At 39.2% G+C, this 17982-nt stretch overlaps 1 protein-coding gene across 1 annotated transcript in view; it reads left to right on the top strand.

The window, feature by feature from the left end:
* The first annotated feature begins 2416 nt into the window (after window positions 1-2416).
* Window positions 2417-17982, top strand: part of MRO (maestro) — an 80036-nt gene continuing 64470 nt past the window's right edge. Inside the window, exons 1-2 of the mRNA XM_027868787.1 lie at window positions 2417-2657; window positions 3124-3245. Of these exons, the coding sequence (XP_027724588.1) occupies window positions 2417-2657; window positions 3124-3245 (363 nt within the window). The remainder of the gene's footprint in view (window positions 2658-3123; window positions 3246-17982) is intronic.

The raw sequence follows: 17982 nt of genomic DNA, 5'->3' as shown, positions 1-17982 counted from the left end.
GGAAAACGTAACCCACATCCAGAGAAAGAACTATAGACTCTGAATTCAGATCAAAGCGTATTATTTTCTCTCTTTTTTTTCTTTCTCATGGTTTTTCCCTTTTATTCTGATTCTTCTTTTACAACATGACTAATGTGGAAATATATTTAATATGACTGTACGTGTATAGCATATATCAGATTACATGCTGTCTTGGGGAGTGGGAAGGGGAGAGAGGGAGAAAAAAAACTTGGAACTCAAAATCTCATAAAAGTCAATGTTGAAAACTATCTTTACATGTAATTGGAAAAAATAAAATACTATTAAGTGGGAAAAAAATGTAGCAAGGACAAAAATGCAAGCATTTCTCCCCGCCCCCCCCATACAACCTCCATCTCTGAGGAGAGAGGGTTCAGATTTGATGCAATTTTTTTATTCAACAAATATTTATTAGGCATTTTCTACATATGTGTAAGGTACTGTAGCACTCATCCATGGAGTTCACTTCCAAATGTGCTTGATCATTATCCACTACTGATAGATAGGTCTGGTCAGATCACTCCGGACTTCACTCCTCACCTTCTGGCTTACAGCAGATTCTGATATGGTCTTCAATTCCTGGATTTGCATGACTTGCTCTCCTCACCTTTTAGTATTCACAGGGTCATAGCCATCTCCAAATTCTTTCACCTGAACCAGGAAAGAATAAATGCAAAAAGGCAAAGCGTAAAGGGCTTTGTCCATGGACCACATGTCAGCCTCAGATAATAAGAGCCTGAGAACATAACCCTTATAACATTTTCTCATTGACCTGAGCTAGAGCTAATGAGGAAAGGACAGACTCAAGGTTACACTTGCCCACTTTTTCTATTGCTATCTTTTCCTTTTCTAGTCATCTATATATCTATACAAGTATTCATTTAACACAAGGTTAAATTAACACACAAATATTTGCATGTAGAGAATGCACTTTATGTTATGTTTCTTCATAAACATCAATTCCCCTAAGAAAGCCCAAATCATGTGGAAATAAAAAAAGAAAAAGAGAATATATAAAATTCCTTTTAAGCCTGCTGACTAGTTTTCATCAGGCTTACTGACTGATTTCCTCAAAACCTATACTTATATCTTTTATACCCTGAATATAGGGGTCAATACTTATTATTTATGATAATGCTAATTCACTTTTTTTTATGTTAAACATAAGAATACTTTTCCCCCACTTATTTAGCCTGTCTTTTGCATGATTTTCTAAGTTCTAAGAAAAATTCCCAGGGGGACTGTCAGTACATGCAGTGGGGAAAAGAAGAACTGAAATGGCTCTCCATCACCAACTCTATTCTTAATCCTTTTTTCTCATCAACTGCAGATAAGTGGCGGTGATGAAGTAGGGAAGTGACAAAAGAGTAGAAGAGAAAAAACTCTCTGGAAGGCTATATCCTCTCTCTGAGTTGGAGAAGTTCACACAGTTTTCCTCTTCCTTTCTTAGTCTCCAATTCTTCACATAATTCTTCCCTTATGTTATCAAATAGACTCTGGTGTCCCCTAAATTAAAAAAAAACCAAAAATCAAAAAACAAAACAACCAACCAAACAACAACTTTGCTTGAACAATTCTTCCTACCATTCGTTCTTGCCTCTTCTCACAGTTAAGCTGTTCAAACATGGTATCCAACTGCTTTATTTATTTATTTTTCACGTGTTGTTTTACTTTCTGATATGCTCATTCTCTTAACTCCTTACAGCCTGCTTCAACACTTGAGACTTGACATTACTTTATGGAAGGTTTGCTGTTAGTGAAATCTAAAGGTTCAACTGAGGGCTTCAGGGATGTGTCCCTACAATTTGAACTTTCTTGGAGTGATTTGTATGTCTTCTTCTCCACCTGTTGTACTGCTGAGGAGAGGAAGAGAATCTGGGAACAAGCCCCAAATTTTGGGGATCATTTTGCTAGCAATGACCCCACAAAACACCCCCCAGGAATAGCTGCTGTTCCTGCTAGTGATTTGGGGTGGGATTATCAGAAGAGTGAGGATAGGGGAAAGAGAGACTACATGATCATTTGCCTGTTAGAAGGCCTGAAAACAGCATTTCAAAAGCAAGTAAACTTTCAGAAGATTAAGGGAATTACTCAAGGAGAAAAGGAAAACCCTGCCCTTTTCCAAGATAGGCTAGAGGAAGCCATTAAAAAGTATACAAATTTAGATCCTGATTCTACCGAAGGGGCAGCAATCCTTAGCAAGTATTTCATTAACCAATTTGCCCCAGATATTAGCAGAAAACTACAGAAATTGGCAGTGGAACCCCAAACATCTCAGACCCAGTTATTGGAGATTGCCTTTGGAATCTTTAACAATAGAAACCTAGTTGCAGCAGAAGAGAAAGAAAGCAGGCAGAGGGCTAGAGACAAAGAACGTGCTTGATTCCTGGCTGCTGCCATGGTCAGGAAAAGGCCTAAGGGTGTTTCTGGCAACTTGGGCAGTGGGAAAACCTGCTTACGATGCCACCAGGAGGGTCACTGGTCCAAGAAGTGCCCCTCCAGGGCACCCCCTCAGAGAAAGCCCAGCAACTTGGGCAAGGGAGGCCACAGGGAGGCCCACTGGTCCAAGGAGTGCCCCTCCAGCGCTCCCCCTTGGAGGAAGCCCCCAAGACGGACACCTCCAGGACCTTGCCCAAGATGTGACTAGGAAGGACATTGGAAGAAAGATTATCCCTGAGGTAGGAGAAGTGATAGAGCAGCCCCCCAGTACCCTGTCCTCCAGTATTCTCAAGACTGGGGAGAACAAGAGAGCCTGGGTCCAGGCAACACTCTCACTTTCTCCATCTCTCTTGCCAAGCCCTGGGTAGAAATTGAGGCTGAAGGTAAAGTTACCCACTTTATCATGGTTATGTTCTTTGCTTTGACCAATTACTCTGGCCCTGTTCGCTCCTTGACCCATCCGGTCATGGGCTATGGATGGAGAACTAAGGGATGTCTCCAGACATACCCCTTCCCCTGCCTAATTGAGAATCTGTTGTTTAAATACTCCTCCCTTATGCTGTCCTCTTGCCTTTCCCCCTTTTTGGGAGGGAACCTGATGGTGAAGTTGGGGAGCCAATTTTCTCTAGTTAAGCCTCCCATCTCCCTTTTCCCTCTGTGTGCCAGACCTCCCCATGTTCCCCCAGAAGTGTGGGAGACAATCTGGGATCAGGGAACTCCTGGGCAAGCTACTCTTGCCATCTCAGCTGTTGTTCACTTCCAAGACCCTAAAGTATTTTCCGATCACCGTATTTGTAGCCCCACTCAGGAGGCTTCTTTGTCCACTGCCTCAGGAGTGCTTAATTTCTTGGGAACTCAAGGCTATAGGGTCTCTTTGAACAAAGTCCAGATAGCATGCCAGTCTGTAAAGTTTCTGGGCCGTTAACTCCCTGTCCCAGTCACTAAGAATCAATTTTAAACTTTTCTAGGTATGGCTAGATTTTGTAGACTCTGGATACCTAGTAATAGTTTTATTGTTAAGCCCTTTTATGATGTTCCTCTGGGTCCTGACTCACTCCCTCAAGAGTGGGGCCCAGACCAGGCCAAAGCTTTTGTGATTTTAAAATCTAAATTGACCCCTGCTGCTAACCCAGTCCTTAGGACCTGACCCTAGCCTGGTTGCTTGTTTTTCAAAACAATTATACTCTGTAGCTGTTGGAAGGCTTGCAAGCCTCCTGGTTGTGGCTGCTTCAGTCATTCTAATTGAGGAAGTCTCTCCTTCAAAAGTGGGAAGATAACTCCCTAGCTAAACTGGGAAACTCATTAGACCACTCATACCCACAAGGCAACTCTCATCTCCACAAAGCCCCCCTTCCCAATATGACTTTCTCAGAAGTTTATGCCACCCCATTTATGCTTGCCATTTCTTTATGGGTCACTGTCTTTATATCAACACCTTGCTTCTCTGCAGGGGTATATTCCCTTACTTGAGAGACAAGCTCCAAGGCCACTAGACAAGTTAACACCCCTGTGGAGGGAGGGCTTGTAAGAGTTTTCACTGATCTTTTGACTAGTACTACCTGTGCAGATACCACTAGTAACAAGAATTTTGGGGAAGAGATGAAACTAAGTGCCAACACATGGCAAGACCCCAGAACTACTGTCTTGGTCACTCAATGTTTGACACCCTACAAGGACTTTGGGGTGTATACCTTTTGATTTTTAGCACTCCCTTTCTCCATTTTCAATGCCACACAGCCCACAGTCTCTAACTTAAGGGTAAAACGTGGATTTTGGGGAAATGTCCTCTGGTCTCTTAAAAAGTGAGCAGACTATCTTATGCCCTAGTATAACCTACAACATGAACATATTCTCTCTAATCTTACAGAGGCTATTCACAATTTGGCAAATGTGACAGCTTATGATCTCTGGGAAATCCAGCAATCTTTAGATTCCTTAGCAAAAGTAGTTCTAGATAATAGAATAGCTCTAAAGTACTTGCTTGCCTCCAGTGGGAGTGTATGTGCTTTAGCAAACACATCTTGTTGCATGTACGTCAACAGCTCTGGAAAGGTAGAGCTCTGCACTGAATGTATTTTGGAAAAGGCTATTTGGATGCAAGAAATTCACAATAACCTCAGTGCTTCAAAATCATCTTTTTCATGGGAGTCCTGTACTGGCCCTTATTCTTATTCCCCTACTGATTATATTTCTTTCTTTCTTTTTTTTTTTTTTTAGTGAGGCAATTGGGGTTAATTGACTTGTCCAGGGTCACACAGCTAGTACGTGTCAAGTGTTTGGCCTGAGGCCGGATTTGAACTCAGGTCCTCCTGACTTCAGGGCCGGTGCTCTATTCACTGTGCCACCTAGCTGCCCCTGATTATATTTCTCTTGTGTTTGTTTGGTCCACATTTACTAAATAGTCTTGCCAGATTCCTTTCTTCTAGGGTCAAAGCCATCAGTTTCCAGATGACTGTTCAGGCTGTATACCAATCTCTAGCCCACTGAACGTGGCATCAGTCAGGTTTTGAAGTCTGACCCTTTGGAACAGGACCCAGAGAGGCAGGGACAGCTCTACGCCCCTTGCCAGCAGGAAGCAGTTTCAGAAGCCGAGACCTTCACCCCTTACACCAAAAGAATTTGAGTCCCATTTGTTTGAGGGGGAAATGATGGGATATGGGCCCATCATTCAGTTTCAGAAGCCGAGACCTTTGCCCCTTTTTGCCAAAAAGAATTTGGCTTCCATTTGTCTACAGGCCCCAGAAAACCCTAAAACTTTTAGGTCCCTTAATGACTCCCCTTATCTTCCTTTGAAAGCCCTACCCCTACATTTTGATCTTATTGATGCCTTTCAAACTTCTTCCTTCTAGTTCCTCTCATTATCTGTTCCCATTTTCTATTCAATCTCTCAGACCTTCCAATCAAAATTCTCACCTAGACCTTTTCCCAGCTCCCGTCCCCCACCTTGACCACCCAAAGTAACTTTAGTGTATATAATATCCACCTTGTCCCCCATTCAAACGCTGAGCCTTTCTCATGCCCAAAAGGCTGAGACTTTCTTATGCCTGCTTATCCCTACGGGCATTACTAATGTTCAGATTCCTTAAGAGTCTGGCCTATATGATTTATCTCTAATAAACCTTTCCTCTGGCTGGAAGATTTGGGTTGAATTCATTCAGGCAGGGCCTGAATGGGCCCTTGGGGTTCCAGCACCCCAAACCTCTAGACCTCATCACTTTTTGGATTCCTCCTCCTCTTTGTCCTTTTAGGAAGCATATAAAACCATTGACTACTCTCTCCCTCTTGAAACTTGTTCCTCCTTTGGCTTTTGTGATGCAGAAACCAACGACAAGATCAGATAGCAGATTAAATATAGGGAATTAAAGAGATATTAAGAGTTAAAGATGACTTTAAAGTTTCTAGACTTGGAGACTGAAAGAAGGATAATGCCTCTAGCAGAAATAAAAGTGACCCTAGTGTCCAAACCAGAGATGGGGAAACTACAGCCTCAAGGCTGCATGTGACCTTCTAGGTCCTTGGGTGTGGCCTTTTCACTGAGTCCAAGTTTTATAGAACAAATCCTTTTATTAAGGAGATTTGTTCTATGAAGTTTGGATTCAAGTCAAAGGGCTACATTTGATGACCTAGGGGGCCACAGGTGGTTCCCCACCCCTGGTCCAAACCAAAATTGTGAAGTGATTTAATCGGGTATATTCATTTTGCTTATCATTGTTAGAAGGATACTTTGCTTCAAATGATACAATAACTAAGGCCAGAAAGCAAATTGCTCTGCCACCAAGCCAGCTTCTAAGCCTACAATGGGTTATAGACATTTTAGGGGAGAACCAGAAGAAGAAACAAAGGAGTGGGATAGAAAGTGCCTGCTTATGCTCAGGGATTTCCTCCTGTACCATGACACAATCAGGATTTTTCCTTCTTTTGCTAATGGAGGTAGGAGCCACTATATAGTGGTGAGTTTTATCTCTGTGCTTGGTTTGGAATTCAATCCAGTTGCATTCATTGAGACCCTGGGAAGATCATTACTACATCTATAATGGGAGAGCAGAGACCAATTCCCAATTTTTCAAAGATTCATGAGGTTAACAGCTATAGCAATAAGCCATCAAGATGCAGCACCTTTTGTGTGCATCCCACAGGCAAATTATTAATCCACCATATCCTGATTCCCTTGATCAACCAAGAGGGCAGACCTAAGCTAGATTTAGCACTGTCCATTCCTAAGGTTTTTGAAGGCAGTGAAGTGATTTGATTGAGGTCATGTATATTTGGAGTGTTGGCTGTTAAAATTTCTTTTTAATATCTCATTGCTTTTAAAATGTTCTTGTTCTCACTATAAAATGAAACCATCTGATAAATACTGACTGATTTAAAGGGAAGAAATTTAGTCATTAGGGACTTCGGAACATTGTAATAAATAATTTTGAACCCAAATCTGGGAAGTTTCTGGGAGGTGGCTGTTTGGGGATATTGTATCATGTGAAGAGCATCTGGATGCTGATTCATGTGAAGAAGAAACTGCACATTGCTACCCTCTGGAGGGAATTTACAGCTACTCTGGTAGATGCCATAAAGCTGTCTAACGTCTGGAAGTCCACAAATCCCAAGCCAGGAATGGAGATAAAATTCATAGCTGCATAGTTTCTTCTACTTCCTTTTTCAAAAGTCTGCAATGCAAGGTATAAAATAAAACTTTAATACCTCACAGCATAGAGAAGAATCCCCCAGCATCAGAAGCCATTTTATCCCCCTTTACTTCCTTTTTAATTCCTTTCCATATCTCTAGGCCAAGAAGGCCTGGGTGTGTGAGTAAACTGATGCAGTGTTATGAGCCCAATAATCTTGGGGTGTGGTTTGTTTTATGTTTTCTATTATACTAGAAAATCTCTGTGATAGAGAAAATTAAAGAGGATGAGCTCAATTTTGGACAGGCTAAGTTTGAGGTAATGGCAAGATATTCAAATGTCTGAAACGTAGTTGGAGATATAGGATTCTAGCATTTATGAAAGATCAAGTGTGGGTAGATTTGATTTAAGATATAGATTTGAGAGCTGTCTGCCTAGAGGGGCAGAGTAGAGTGCTGGACTTGAATCCAGGGAGACTTGGGTTTGAATACTGATTCTGACACTGCCTAGCTGTGTGTTCATGGACAAGTCGCTTAAGCTGTCTTAGCTTTCTGATTTTCTTCATCTGTAAGATGGGGAGGAAGATAAGATCTTAGTTCTAGAGCTAAGAGGGACCTTAGGACGTCCTCTAGGACACCTTCTGCATTTGACCTATTAGAGAATTTGAGACCTATAGAAGTGAGATGTGTTGCCGATGGTCATTCAGATAGTAAATGGCAAAGCCTGAACATCATTAGTACTTGCCTCCTAGTATTATTGTAAGGCTCACATGAGATAATATTTATGAAATACTTTGTAAGCCAAAAAGTGATATGTAAGTGCTCATTGTCGTTGCTGCAGAGATGAAGCCACAAAATGTAAAGGGCTCACCAAGGGAGTATTTTTAAAGAAATGGGAGCAACTCTCTCTTTCTCTCTCTCTCTCTCTGTTTCTTCTTTCTCATTGTTTCTCCCTTTGGTTCTAATTCTTCTTTACAACATGACTAATATGAAATATTATTATACTATTAATAATATTATTATATGAAATATTTAATATGAATGTGTATATAGAGCCTAAATCAGATTGCATGCCATCTTTGGGTAGAGGGAGGGGAGGGATAGGGAGAAAACTTGGAACTCAAAATCTTATGGAAGTGAATGTTGAAAACTAAAAATAAATAAAATTTTAAAAAAATTTTAAAAAGGGGAGCAGAAGATAAAGGACTGATGCTATTCTTTAGAACTGCTGATTCTTATAGCATATACCCATGATCAAATGAATACCCTGAACAGATTCTGCTTTCATTCTAGTATTACTAAAACACTTTGCACCAAATTTTTTTCCCCCAAACCCATCCCTTCAACATAATTTCATTTTCTTTCAAAGACACCAGCATCCTTCAAATCACCCAGGTTCACAACCTTGGTGTTCTTGACTCTTTCCTCTCTCTCATCCTCCATAGCCTATCACTTTCTAAGCCTTGTAAGGTCTTTCTCCATAACATCTCTTGAATACATTTCCTTCCCTCCATTCTACATCAGCCATGAATTTTACCAGATTAGTGCTAAATAAGCATACTTTGATAATAGAACTTTATCCTAATTTAGATTGAACTTTGAACTGAGAGAAAAAACTGAACTTCATTTGATAATGTAAGAAATCATTATTAGCTGGCTTATCAAAGTGTGTCCAGATTCAAATGGCTTGAAGAGCTAGAAGCCATTAAAACAGATGACTGAAGTCACTTTATTATTTTTTTAAACCATCACATAGATGGTCATAGGTTCTATAAATGAGTGTGTATCAAGTGAGAAGAAAATCAAAGTTGATACAGCCTCATTGAGGATCACAGGATTTTAGAGTGAAAAGATATCTAAGAGGTAATGATCATTCCAACTTCCTAATTTTAGAGATGAGAAAATTGAAACCCAGAGAGGTTAGGGAACTTGCCTGAGGTCACACAGAGAAAAGCAAGAGCATTTATTAAGTGTCTACTATGGGCCACGCACTACGGTGAGCACTTTACAGAGAGTATCTCACTCAGTTGATCCTCACAACAACCCTTGGAGGTGAGTGCTGTTATTATCCTAATTTTACAGTTGAGGAAACTAAAGCAAACAAGAGGTTATGTGACTTGCCCAGAGTACCATACCTAATCAGTGTCTGAGGCCATATTTGATTGGTCTTCTTGACTCCAAGCACAGAGCTCTGTCTACTGCACCACCAAACTGCCTTGGAGCTAAGTGTCAGAAGGTGACACTTAGGTCTTCTGATTTCATATTTAGAGCTCTTTCAAACTAGGCAGCCTAGTGTTCTTTCAAATTAGGCAACTAGTCCAATCAGGAATAGTGGGCTTTTAATTTAACCAAGATAAGTAACCAATCAAACCATTATATTATATGCTAGGTGCTACTGATAAAAAGATAAAAATGAAATAACCTCTGTTCTCAAGGAGTTTGCATTTGATTGGTGAATACATTGTGTGTATATCTATGTTTGTATATTTATGTATGTTGTATGTATGTGTACACATACATATATGTACCTGCATATATTTATACAGAATGTGCTACATTGAGAAGCATAGATTACATGAATATGTAGGTGATAGTCCTGTAGTATTCTGTCCGGGTATGACATGAACTAAAAGACTGCTGAGGTTATTTCCTGCTCTGAAATTTTGTGATATTATGATTCTAGTTCTATTCTTAGGGCCATTGCTGACTCAGGCTTTATTACTATGCTTTGTTTCAGGAAGGAACAGATAGGCATTTCTAAGCAATGACATTGGTTTCATCACAGCAGAACTGGTATGGCCAGACTTGGTGTCTCAGTAAAATTTATTGTGGGAACTAGCTTGTTAATATTAAGGAGAGAAGTTTCCAACTAATCCATTTGGTTGTTATCTTGTAGGCAATACTCATTTGCTCCAGCTTCTGACATGAAACTCAAGTCTGACTCTGATTGTTCATTTCAATTTCATTTTTTTTTACAAGTGCTAAGAGAAAGGAGTAGCAAAATAAATATTTCAATCTAGCAACTGAACCTGACCTGAAAAGAACCAGGGATAGATAGATGGACCAATAAGAAAGAGAGATCATTGAGGAGAATAACACCAACGTAAATGAGACCAGCCCTGGGACACCTTTTTCCTTGTCATCCCCTTTCCTCCTCCCAGTTCTTCAGGTTCAATCCTTGAACTCATAATCATATTTCCCCCTCTATCTCTTTCCCATTATCCATTTCTTCACATTCTCCCATAAACTCTGCTTTCATGTGAGAAATACAGATTATAAAGCTGTTGATCTAAGGTCATAAAAATAGACTTAATCCAGGTTGGGCAATCTGTAAAACAAACATTTAATCACATGTGTCTTGCCTGTAATTCCCTATAGATACTATAGATCAGGGATCTTAACCTGTGTTTTGAGAACTTAAAATTTTTTTTTAATAACTACATTTCAATATAATTGGTTTCCTTTGTAATCCTATGTATTTTATTTTGTGTGTTTAAGAACATGTTTTGAGAAGAGGCCTACAGGCTTTACCAGATTTCCCAAGGGGTCAATGACTCAAAAAAGATCAAGAACCTCTGCTCTAAACCATCATTATGGAGTTTGAAAAAGACAAGCTAGAGAGGAATAGCATTCCCAAGATCCATCTGCTGTTTCTTCTTCCCTTCTTCCAAAAAAAAAAAAAAAGCTGTTGGAAAAGTGCCTCATTATCTTCCAGAATAGTGCAGGCTTGCATAAGGTGAGGGCCCTGGTTTTCATGCTCTGCATTGCAGGAATTTACCCTGCCTGCTTTCTAGAGACAGCATACAGAAAAGCAGAAGAGATGAGCCCAATCTCTGTGGTCTTCAGAGGTTTTTTAATTTTTAATGTGCACTCCAAATGTGTTAGGCACATATGGAACTATTTAACAAATAGTTATTTAATGCAATGTATTTAACGAATATGTGATAGTCCCAAGATTAATATGTATCAGTAATAATAATGCCATCTCTCTAATCAGTTCTAAGTATTTTTTTTTTGGAGTAGCAATTCATTAATCCTCACAGTATGCCTGTCTTGAGGGGAAAAAAAGTTAGATTTGTATTCCCATTTTACAGATGAGAAAACCAAACCCCAAAGAAATAAAGGCACTTGCTCAGGGTAATACACGTTATAAGTGGTAAAGCCAGGATTTGAACACAGCTCCCACAGACTCCAAAACCTTTATTTTTTCTACTGTACTAAAATTCTGTTATTTATAAATATTATCCCAAATTACATAAAAATAAGTAAGAAACCAGGGTTATATCTTGTATTTCAAGTCTTAGTCCATGCTCTGACCAAAAATTTAGATGTTTTTAAAATAAAAAGAAAATAGATAGTAGGTTTGAAAAGAACTTTACATATGTGATTATCTCATTTGACTATTTGATTTTTAAGTTTAGTTTCAGAGAACCTAGAATGTGAGATCTGGAAGATCATTGAGTTCAGCCCTCTAATTTGAAGAATTTGAAAAAGTGAAGAAACTGAGGCTGAGAGTCATGAAGTACCTTGTTCAAGGTCACTGGCCTTGACCAACAAGGTCATTCTGTTTTTGGAGGTGATAATGCGGATGGTGATTATTTGTGTTTGTGTGAGTGTGTGTGTGTGTGTGTGACTGAATAGATAAATGAGTCTTATGCAATGGGGGACTTACTGGAGTTCCATATTTTATGGGGCTAAATTTAGGAAAACTCTTAACTTGCCCTTTTCTGGGCCTGAGCAACTATTTACCAGTACGCATTAAGGACTATGTTTTATTGAGTTGCTATCATGAATAAACTGAGGTTCAAGGAACTGACCTCTCCTTCATGTACTTTTTCATTTACACAAAAACAAGACATTTAAACACTTATTAACTTTATTGCCTCTAAAAACTGCCCTCGATCTTTTTATGATGACAAGAGGACCTGACTCTGCAGGGACATTCAATAGCGTGTCAGGTTACCACTGCACATTTGTTGTTAGGGTCCCTAATCACAAAATCTTCAACTTGAAAGAGCTCTCAGAGGTCACTTAATTTAACTTCCTACTCAATCTTTAGAGCATCCTTAATAAGCCTCTGCTTGAATATTTTTAGTTACAGGAATCTCAATGCCAAAGGCAACTAAGGTGAGTAGTGGATAGACTGCTGGACCTGAAATCAGAAAGATCCAGATTCAAATCTGGTCTCAGGCACCTACTCGCTGTGTGCTGGGCAAGTACTTAACTTCTGTCTGCCTCATTTTCTTCAACTGTAAAATAGGCTCACTAATAGCTCCTGCCTCCCAGAGTTGCTGTGAGGATCAAATGAGATATTTGTAAAGTGCTTGGCACATAGTAGACACTTAATAAATAATTGTCCTTTTCCCTTCATAATAAGACATTTTGGTGCAGCTCTCTTTGCCAGTAAATTTTTCTTTGTATAAAAGAGGTGAATCATGCAAAGAAAGTGATCAAATTAGTTTTTTCCCCCATACATAGCCTGATAATGGAGTACATAGGATGAAGGCCATTGTTAATTTTTGATCAAATTGAAAAAGTTCCTCAATCAGCCTGAGGAGGTTATAGGGCAACACACATTGGGTAAAGACTGATGGAATATACTCAAAACTCTTAGTGATTGAATGACTGAGGATCAGTTATATACCTTGTGGTCTGTAAAAAGCAAACTGCTCCCATTCTGCTCAAGTTCTCAACTCCTGAGGACTTGCTCTTCACCTTTTCCCCCATACCTTTCCCAGAATACAGCAAGGGAGGGAAGGATTTCCTACTTCTTCCAAACACAAATGGTAATGGTAGCTCATGGCAGAAGCGCATGGTCATAAGACACACACTTATATTCACTCAGAGAGGAGAAAATAATGATATTGTTTCCTAAACTCCAACTTTCTGTGTAGAGATGAGGAATTCTTAATTTCTTAGTGTTATTCCAGAATTTTGTCTTATAGCAAAGAAAGGACATTTAAAGGCCAGCACCAACTTTGGGAGTTGCCTCATGAGCCATTCCAAATTCAGAAGTTCTTGGGGGTTCCGGGCTCTGACTCTTTTAGAGAGAAAAGATTGCCTGATTAATCTTGGGTTTTTTGTTTTTGTTTTTGTTTTTTTTGGAGAGGAAGAGAATTCACATGGTTCCTGTGCAATATCCTGCTTATAATGCCACTCCAGGTAGAGATTCTTGTTCTTTTGAAGAGTATTGCAGTACTCTAGCTCAGGATTTCAGCAGAGCCAAAAGCTGGAGACAGTAGAGTGGAAACTAAGGCCCAGTAGATTCAGCAGGGCAACATCTGCCAGATGCTAGAGATCAAGGTTAGGAGCGTATTGAGATCAAGGTTAGGAGCGTATTGTGGAGACACAAAAAGCATCCATATGGTATCAGATACATGAGCTGCCCCTTTTCACACATGCCTTGGCAACATGTATTCTTTTTGAGTATGCCTCTCTCTTTGCCTTTTATGTACATCTGCTCTGCTGATGCCAAGTATATTTGTAGGAGAGTGCATCCCAGGTTTATGGGGGAGATGTTTTATGGCTAATTTTCTTACTATGCTGTTTCAGTTAATTACTTTATTTTAAACTAATTGTCAGTCAGTTAACAAACATTTATTAAGTGCCTACTCTGTGATGGCATTGTGTTAAGCACTAGGGATATGGAGAAAGGCAAAAGACGGTCCCTGTTCTCAAGAAGCTCACAGTCTAAGAAAGGAGACAATGTATGCACAAACTACATACAAACAAGTCATATGCAAGATAAATGGGAGATAATTAACAGAAAGAAGACACTAGAATTAAGGAGTATTAGAAAGGACTTCTTGTAGAAGGTGAGATTTTAGCTGGAACTTGAAAGAAGCCAGGGAAACCAAAAGGCAAAGATGAGGGATGAGAGAATTCTGGGACTGGAGGACAACCAGTGAAAATGTGTGGAGTTGGAAGATGGAGTGTTTTGTGTGTTGTGTGGAACAATAAGGAGGCCAGTTTTACTGGATTCACAGGAGTGTGAGCAACATATAATTGTATCCTTTGGCTATATTGAAAGGTAAACATACTGCCAGGATTTTATGAGTAATAATTTTAGACCTGTAGGACTCAAAGAATACTTTGAACCTGAGGTCACCTTTGTCTGGGGGACCTATCTTGTGGGTTGGGGAGTGCCTCAGGTGCTATACTTCTTTTGATTGCTTACTCTGAAAGAGGTGAAGTGGGAAAGATAAAGAGCACGTCCTCCGGAAGCTGAAAGCTTGATCAATAGGACAAGTTTGCTTCTATAGATCATAAGCAATATGACTGATCCTCCCTTAACCAGTCACTAGAAGTTCTCTGTGTGTTATCATTTGCCTTCATCCAGTCCCCAATACTTTATAACTTCATCTGATTGACTGATGAATTTTTTTTTTCAATTTGTTCAGCAATTAATAATGTCCCACATCTTGTTATGTCATCACGTTGTATTGGAAACCCCTATATTTGTTTTTTTACCCTATGGCAAATGCATTCTAATTTCTTAAAATTTTATTTTAGACTCAAACACTAGAACACAAATACAGAATAGAGAAAAGAAAAAAATATCATAAACTTAAATATTGGAACTTAAATGCAAAGTAAGAAAAGGAAAAAAAAGCATGTCATGAGCATAGCAGAACATAAAAGAGAATTCAAAGTATGTGACAATAAATTTTCATTTCCAGAAAGCCTGTATGATAAATACTACATGTTGTGTCGAGAGCTATTCATCTTTTCTTTGCTTCCTTGTAAGTTTTCTTTTGTTCCCTGCTGTGCACTTTTTACTTTGTTCTTTTTTCGCCCTTCTTCTCCTCCCCTCTCCAAGAAGACTACAATTAAGTGCAGATATATTTCTATATAGATATAGATATGTACATACACATATACATATAGACATATATAGACATATACTTTCCCTAACAAATTCTACTCCTGATCTTCTTTTTTTATGTTGGTACTTATCTCTTGTTTCCTATCCCTCCTGACTCCTTTATTTTACTTCTACCACTACTTTGCCCTCCTATTACTTAGCCTACACTCCTCCAAGGATCCTTCCCCTATCCTCCCATTCCCATAAATAGAAACACCCTTCTATAGCCTCCATAACCTGTTCCCTCACCCTCCCCTCTAGAGATCCTTCCCTTGTCCTCTCCCCCATCCCTATCCCAATACTGTTTCATTTCTTCTGAATTTAGAAGACTTTTATATTCTTCTAGATATTTATATGTATTGTTCCCTCTTAAACCTATTCCCTAAGCTAGTAGGTTACCAGAACTGCCAGCCCACCTCCGCCATCTAATTCCTCCATATCAATTCTTCCTCTTGCACCTCATTTGTATAAAATAATTTCTCTTTTTAGTTCCTAAATGGTTTTACTTTTTGACGTCGTAGCATACTCAGGTCTACCCCAATCTTTCTTACAAACTACCCAATTACTAATGACAACCTTAGACATATATTTTACATTTTACATATATAAAAAGTAAATGGTCTGTCCTTATTGAATCCGTTGTAATCAGTCTTTGGTATGTACCTTATGTTCCTCTTGGCTCTTATATGTCAAATCTATTAAGTTCAGTTTTTTCTTTAACAAAGTCTTGAAAGTCTGACAGTTGACCAAATGTCCATTTTTTAAAATTCAGGATTATGCTTAACTTTGCTGGGTATGATATTTTTGGTCAGAGCCCCTGTTCTTTTGCTCTTCAATATATAGTGTTCCAAGACTTGCGGTCCTTTAGTGTTTCTGCTGCTAGGTCTTGTGTGGTTCTAATTGTAGCAACATCATATTTAAATTGATTTTTTCTTGTTGCTTTTAATATTTCATCCTTGAGTTGAGGGTTTTGGAATTTGACTGTAATATTCCTATGAGTTTTCCTCATAGGATCTCTTTCAAGTAGTGATAGATGGATTTTTTTCCCTATTTCTACTTTCCCCCTCCTTGTTCCAATGCTTCAGGATAATTTTCTTTAATTATTTCTTGTATTATTGTATCAAGATTCTTTTTTTTTTTGATCATGGCTTTCAGCTAGTCTAATTATTCTTATGTTTTCTCTTCTTGATCTGTTCTCCAGATTAGTTGTTTTTCTTATAAGATGTTTCACTTTCTCTTCTATTTTTTCATTCTTCATATTTTGTTTCATTATTTCTTGATCTCTTATAACTTCACTAGCTTTACCTTGCCCATATTTTCAAGGTGTTATTTTCTTCCTTAAGATTCTGGATCTCCTCCATAGGACAGCTTATTAAAATCTAATTCCTACCCATCCTTCCAAGTCCAGCTGCAATCCCATCTACTCTGTAAAGCCTTCCCTGGCCACCCCTGCCTAAAGTCAGCCTTTCTTCCTCTAAATTCTTATTGAATGGATTTTCTGTATAATGGATGCATTGCCTAGTGACACTTCTCCTATCACAGTTTAGACTTATTATTTAAATCTTTTGTTGTTGTTATAATTTAACTTTTCATCTTCTTATGAACTTGTCTCCTCACCTAGATTATAAACTTATTGAGGACAGGGTTTGGGTTTTACTAAGTTTTGTTTACTCCTTACCACCCCCTCCTTAGTGTTTTATAGCTAGGGGATAGAGAACTGAAGTCAAAAAGACCTGAGTTCAAATGTGAACTCAGATTCTGTGTGACCTTGGGCAAATCACTTAATCATTACCTGCCTCAGTTTCCTCATTTGTAAATTGGGGATCATAACAGCATCTACCTTGAAGGGTTATTGTGAGGATCTAATGAGATAATATTTGTAAAGTGCTTTGCATAGTCCCAGGCCCATAGTATGTGCTATGTAAATGTTGGCTATTATTCTTATTATAAATAAAGATTTGCTGGTTTGACTTGAAAAAAAAAAGATTCTGGATCTCCTTTTCTTATTGGTTGATTTTCTTTTCATAATCATCTTGTTTTTCTTGGATTTTTTTTTTTTTAGTTTTTCCTCCATCTCTCTTATTTGATTTTTAATGTCTTTTTTAAGTTCTTCTATGAATTCTTGTTGGGCAGGTGACCATTTGATGTTACTCTTTGGGGTAAGAGAGGGTTTCTTTGTTTCAGTATCCTCCTCTGAAGATGAACCTCAGTCTTCTCTATTCCCACAATAACTTTCTGTGGTAGTGATGAGGTCTAGAAGTCAGGGGTCCTGGAATCCCAAAATCATGACACATGGGTCCTGCCGGAAAGAATTTGACCCAAGCCTTCTTTCAGCCAAAAACAAAGTTTACTAAGATTTGCCATATTAGCCAGACTCTTAAGGAATCTGAGCATCTGTGGGCTATTGGCTAGATTGTGAAAATCTGAGCAATAGCTAGATTATAAGCGTCCAAGCATCTTAATGGAGACAAGATGGACCTTATATGCAGAAAGACTATGGGAGGGATCTAGGAGTGGCCAAGTAGTCTATGAGGTAATAGAAGTCCAGGGGTGGCCAAGGGAGAATGGAGCCTAGATAGGATTAAGGGTGAGAAGTGGCCTGGGGCAGACAATGGAGGGCTAGGCCAGGTCAAGGATGGCAGAATTGGGGAATTGGGTGTAGCCAAAATGAAAGACCAATTGATGGGATTATAGCCTCAGGTGAACACCACAGATTTGGCCATGTGGGAAAGTCCAGGGTTTTTCCTTTTTGGGGTCCAGATCCCATCCTCATCAGTAGGATTCCTCCTCCTTTGCCTCTGCATTTTTTTTTTTTTGTAGTTAATACCTTAATTTTGGTAATCACCTCTAGCCCTGGGGTGTGGGGGAGGGTGCGACTTGCCCCAGATCTTCAGTTCTCCCCTCTACCCTGGAACCAAAGCCAAACCTCCAGCCTCCTGTATGTGCCCACAGCCAGGGGCATTCCACCACACTGCTTCTGTACTCACGCACTCGTGTGTGTGTGTGTGTGTGTGTGTGTGTGTGTGTGTGTGTGTGTGTG

Source organism: Vombatus ursinus, unplaced genomic scaffold (assembly GCF_900497805.2).
Source record: "Vombatus ursinus unplaced genomic scaffold, bare-nosed wombat genome assembly UNPS02014791.1, whole genome shotgun sequence".
Lineage (NCBI taxonomy): Eukaryota > Metazoa > Chordata > Mammalia > Diprotodontia > Vombatidae > Vombatus > Vombatus ursinus.
Note: the sequence above shows the minus strand (reverse complement) of the source record. Positions and strands in the feature narration are given on the sequence as shown.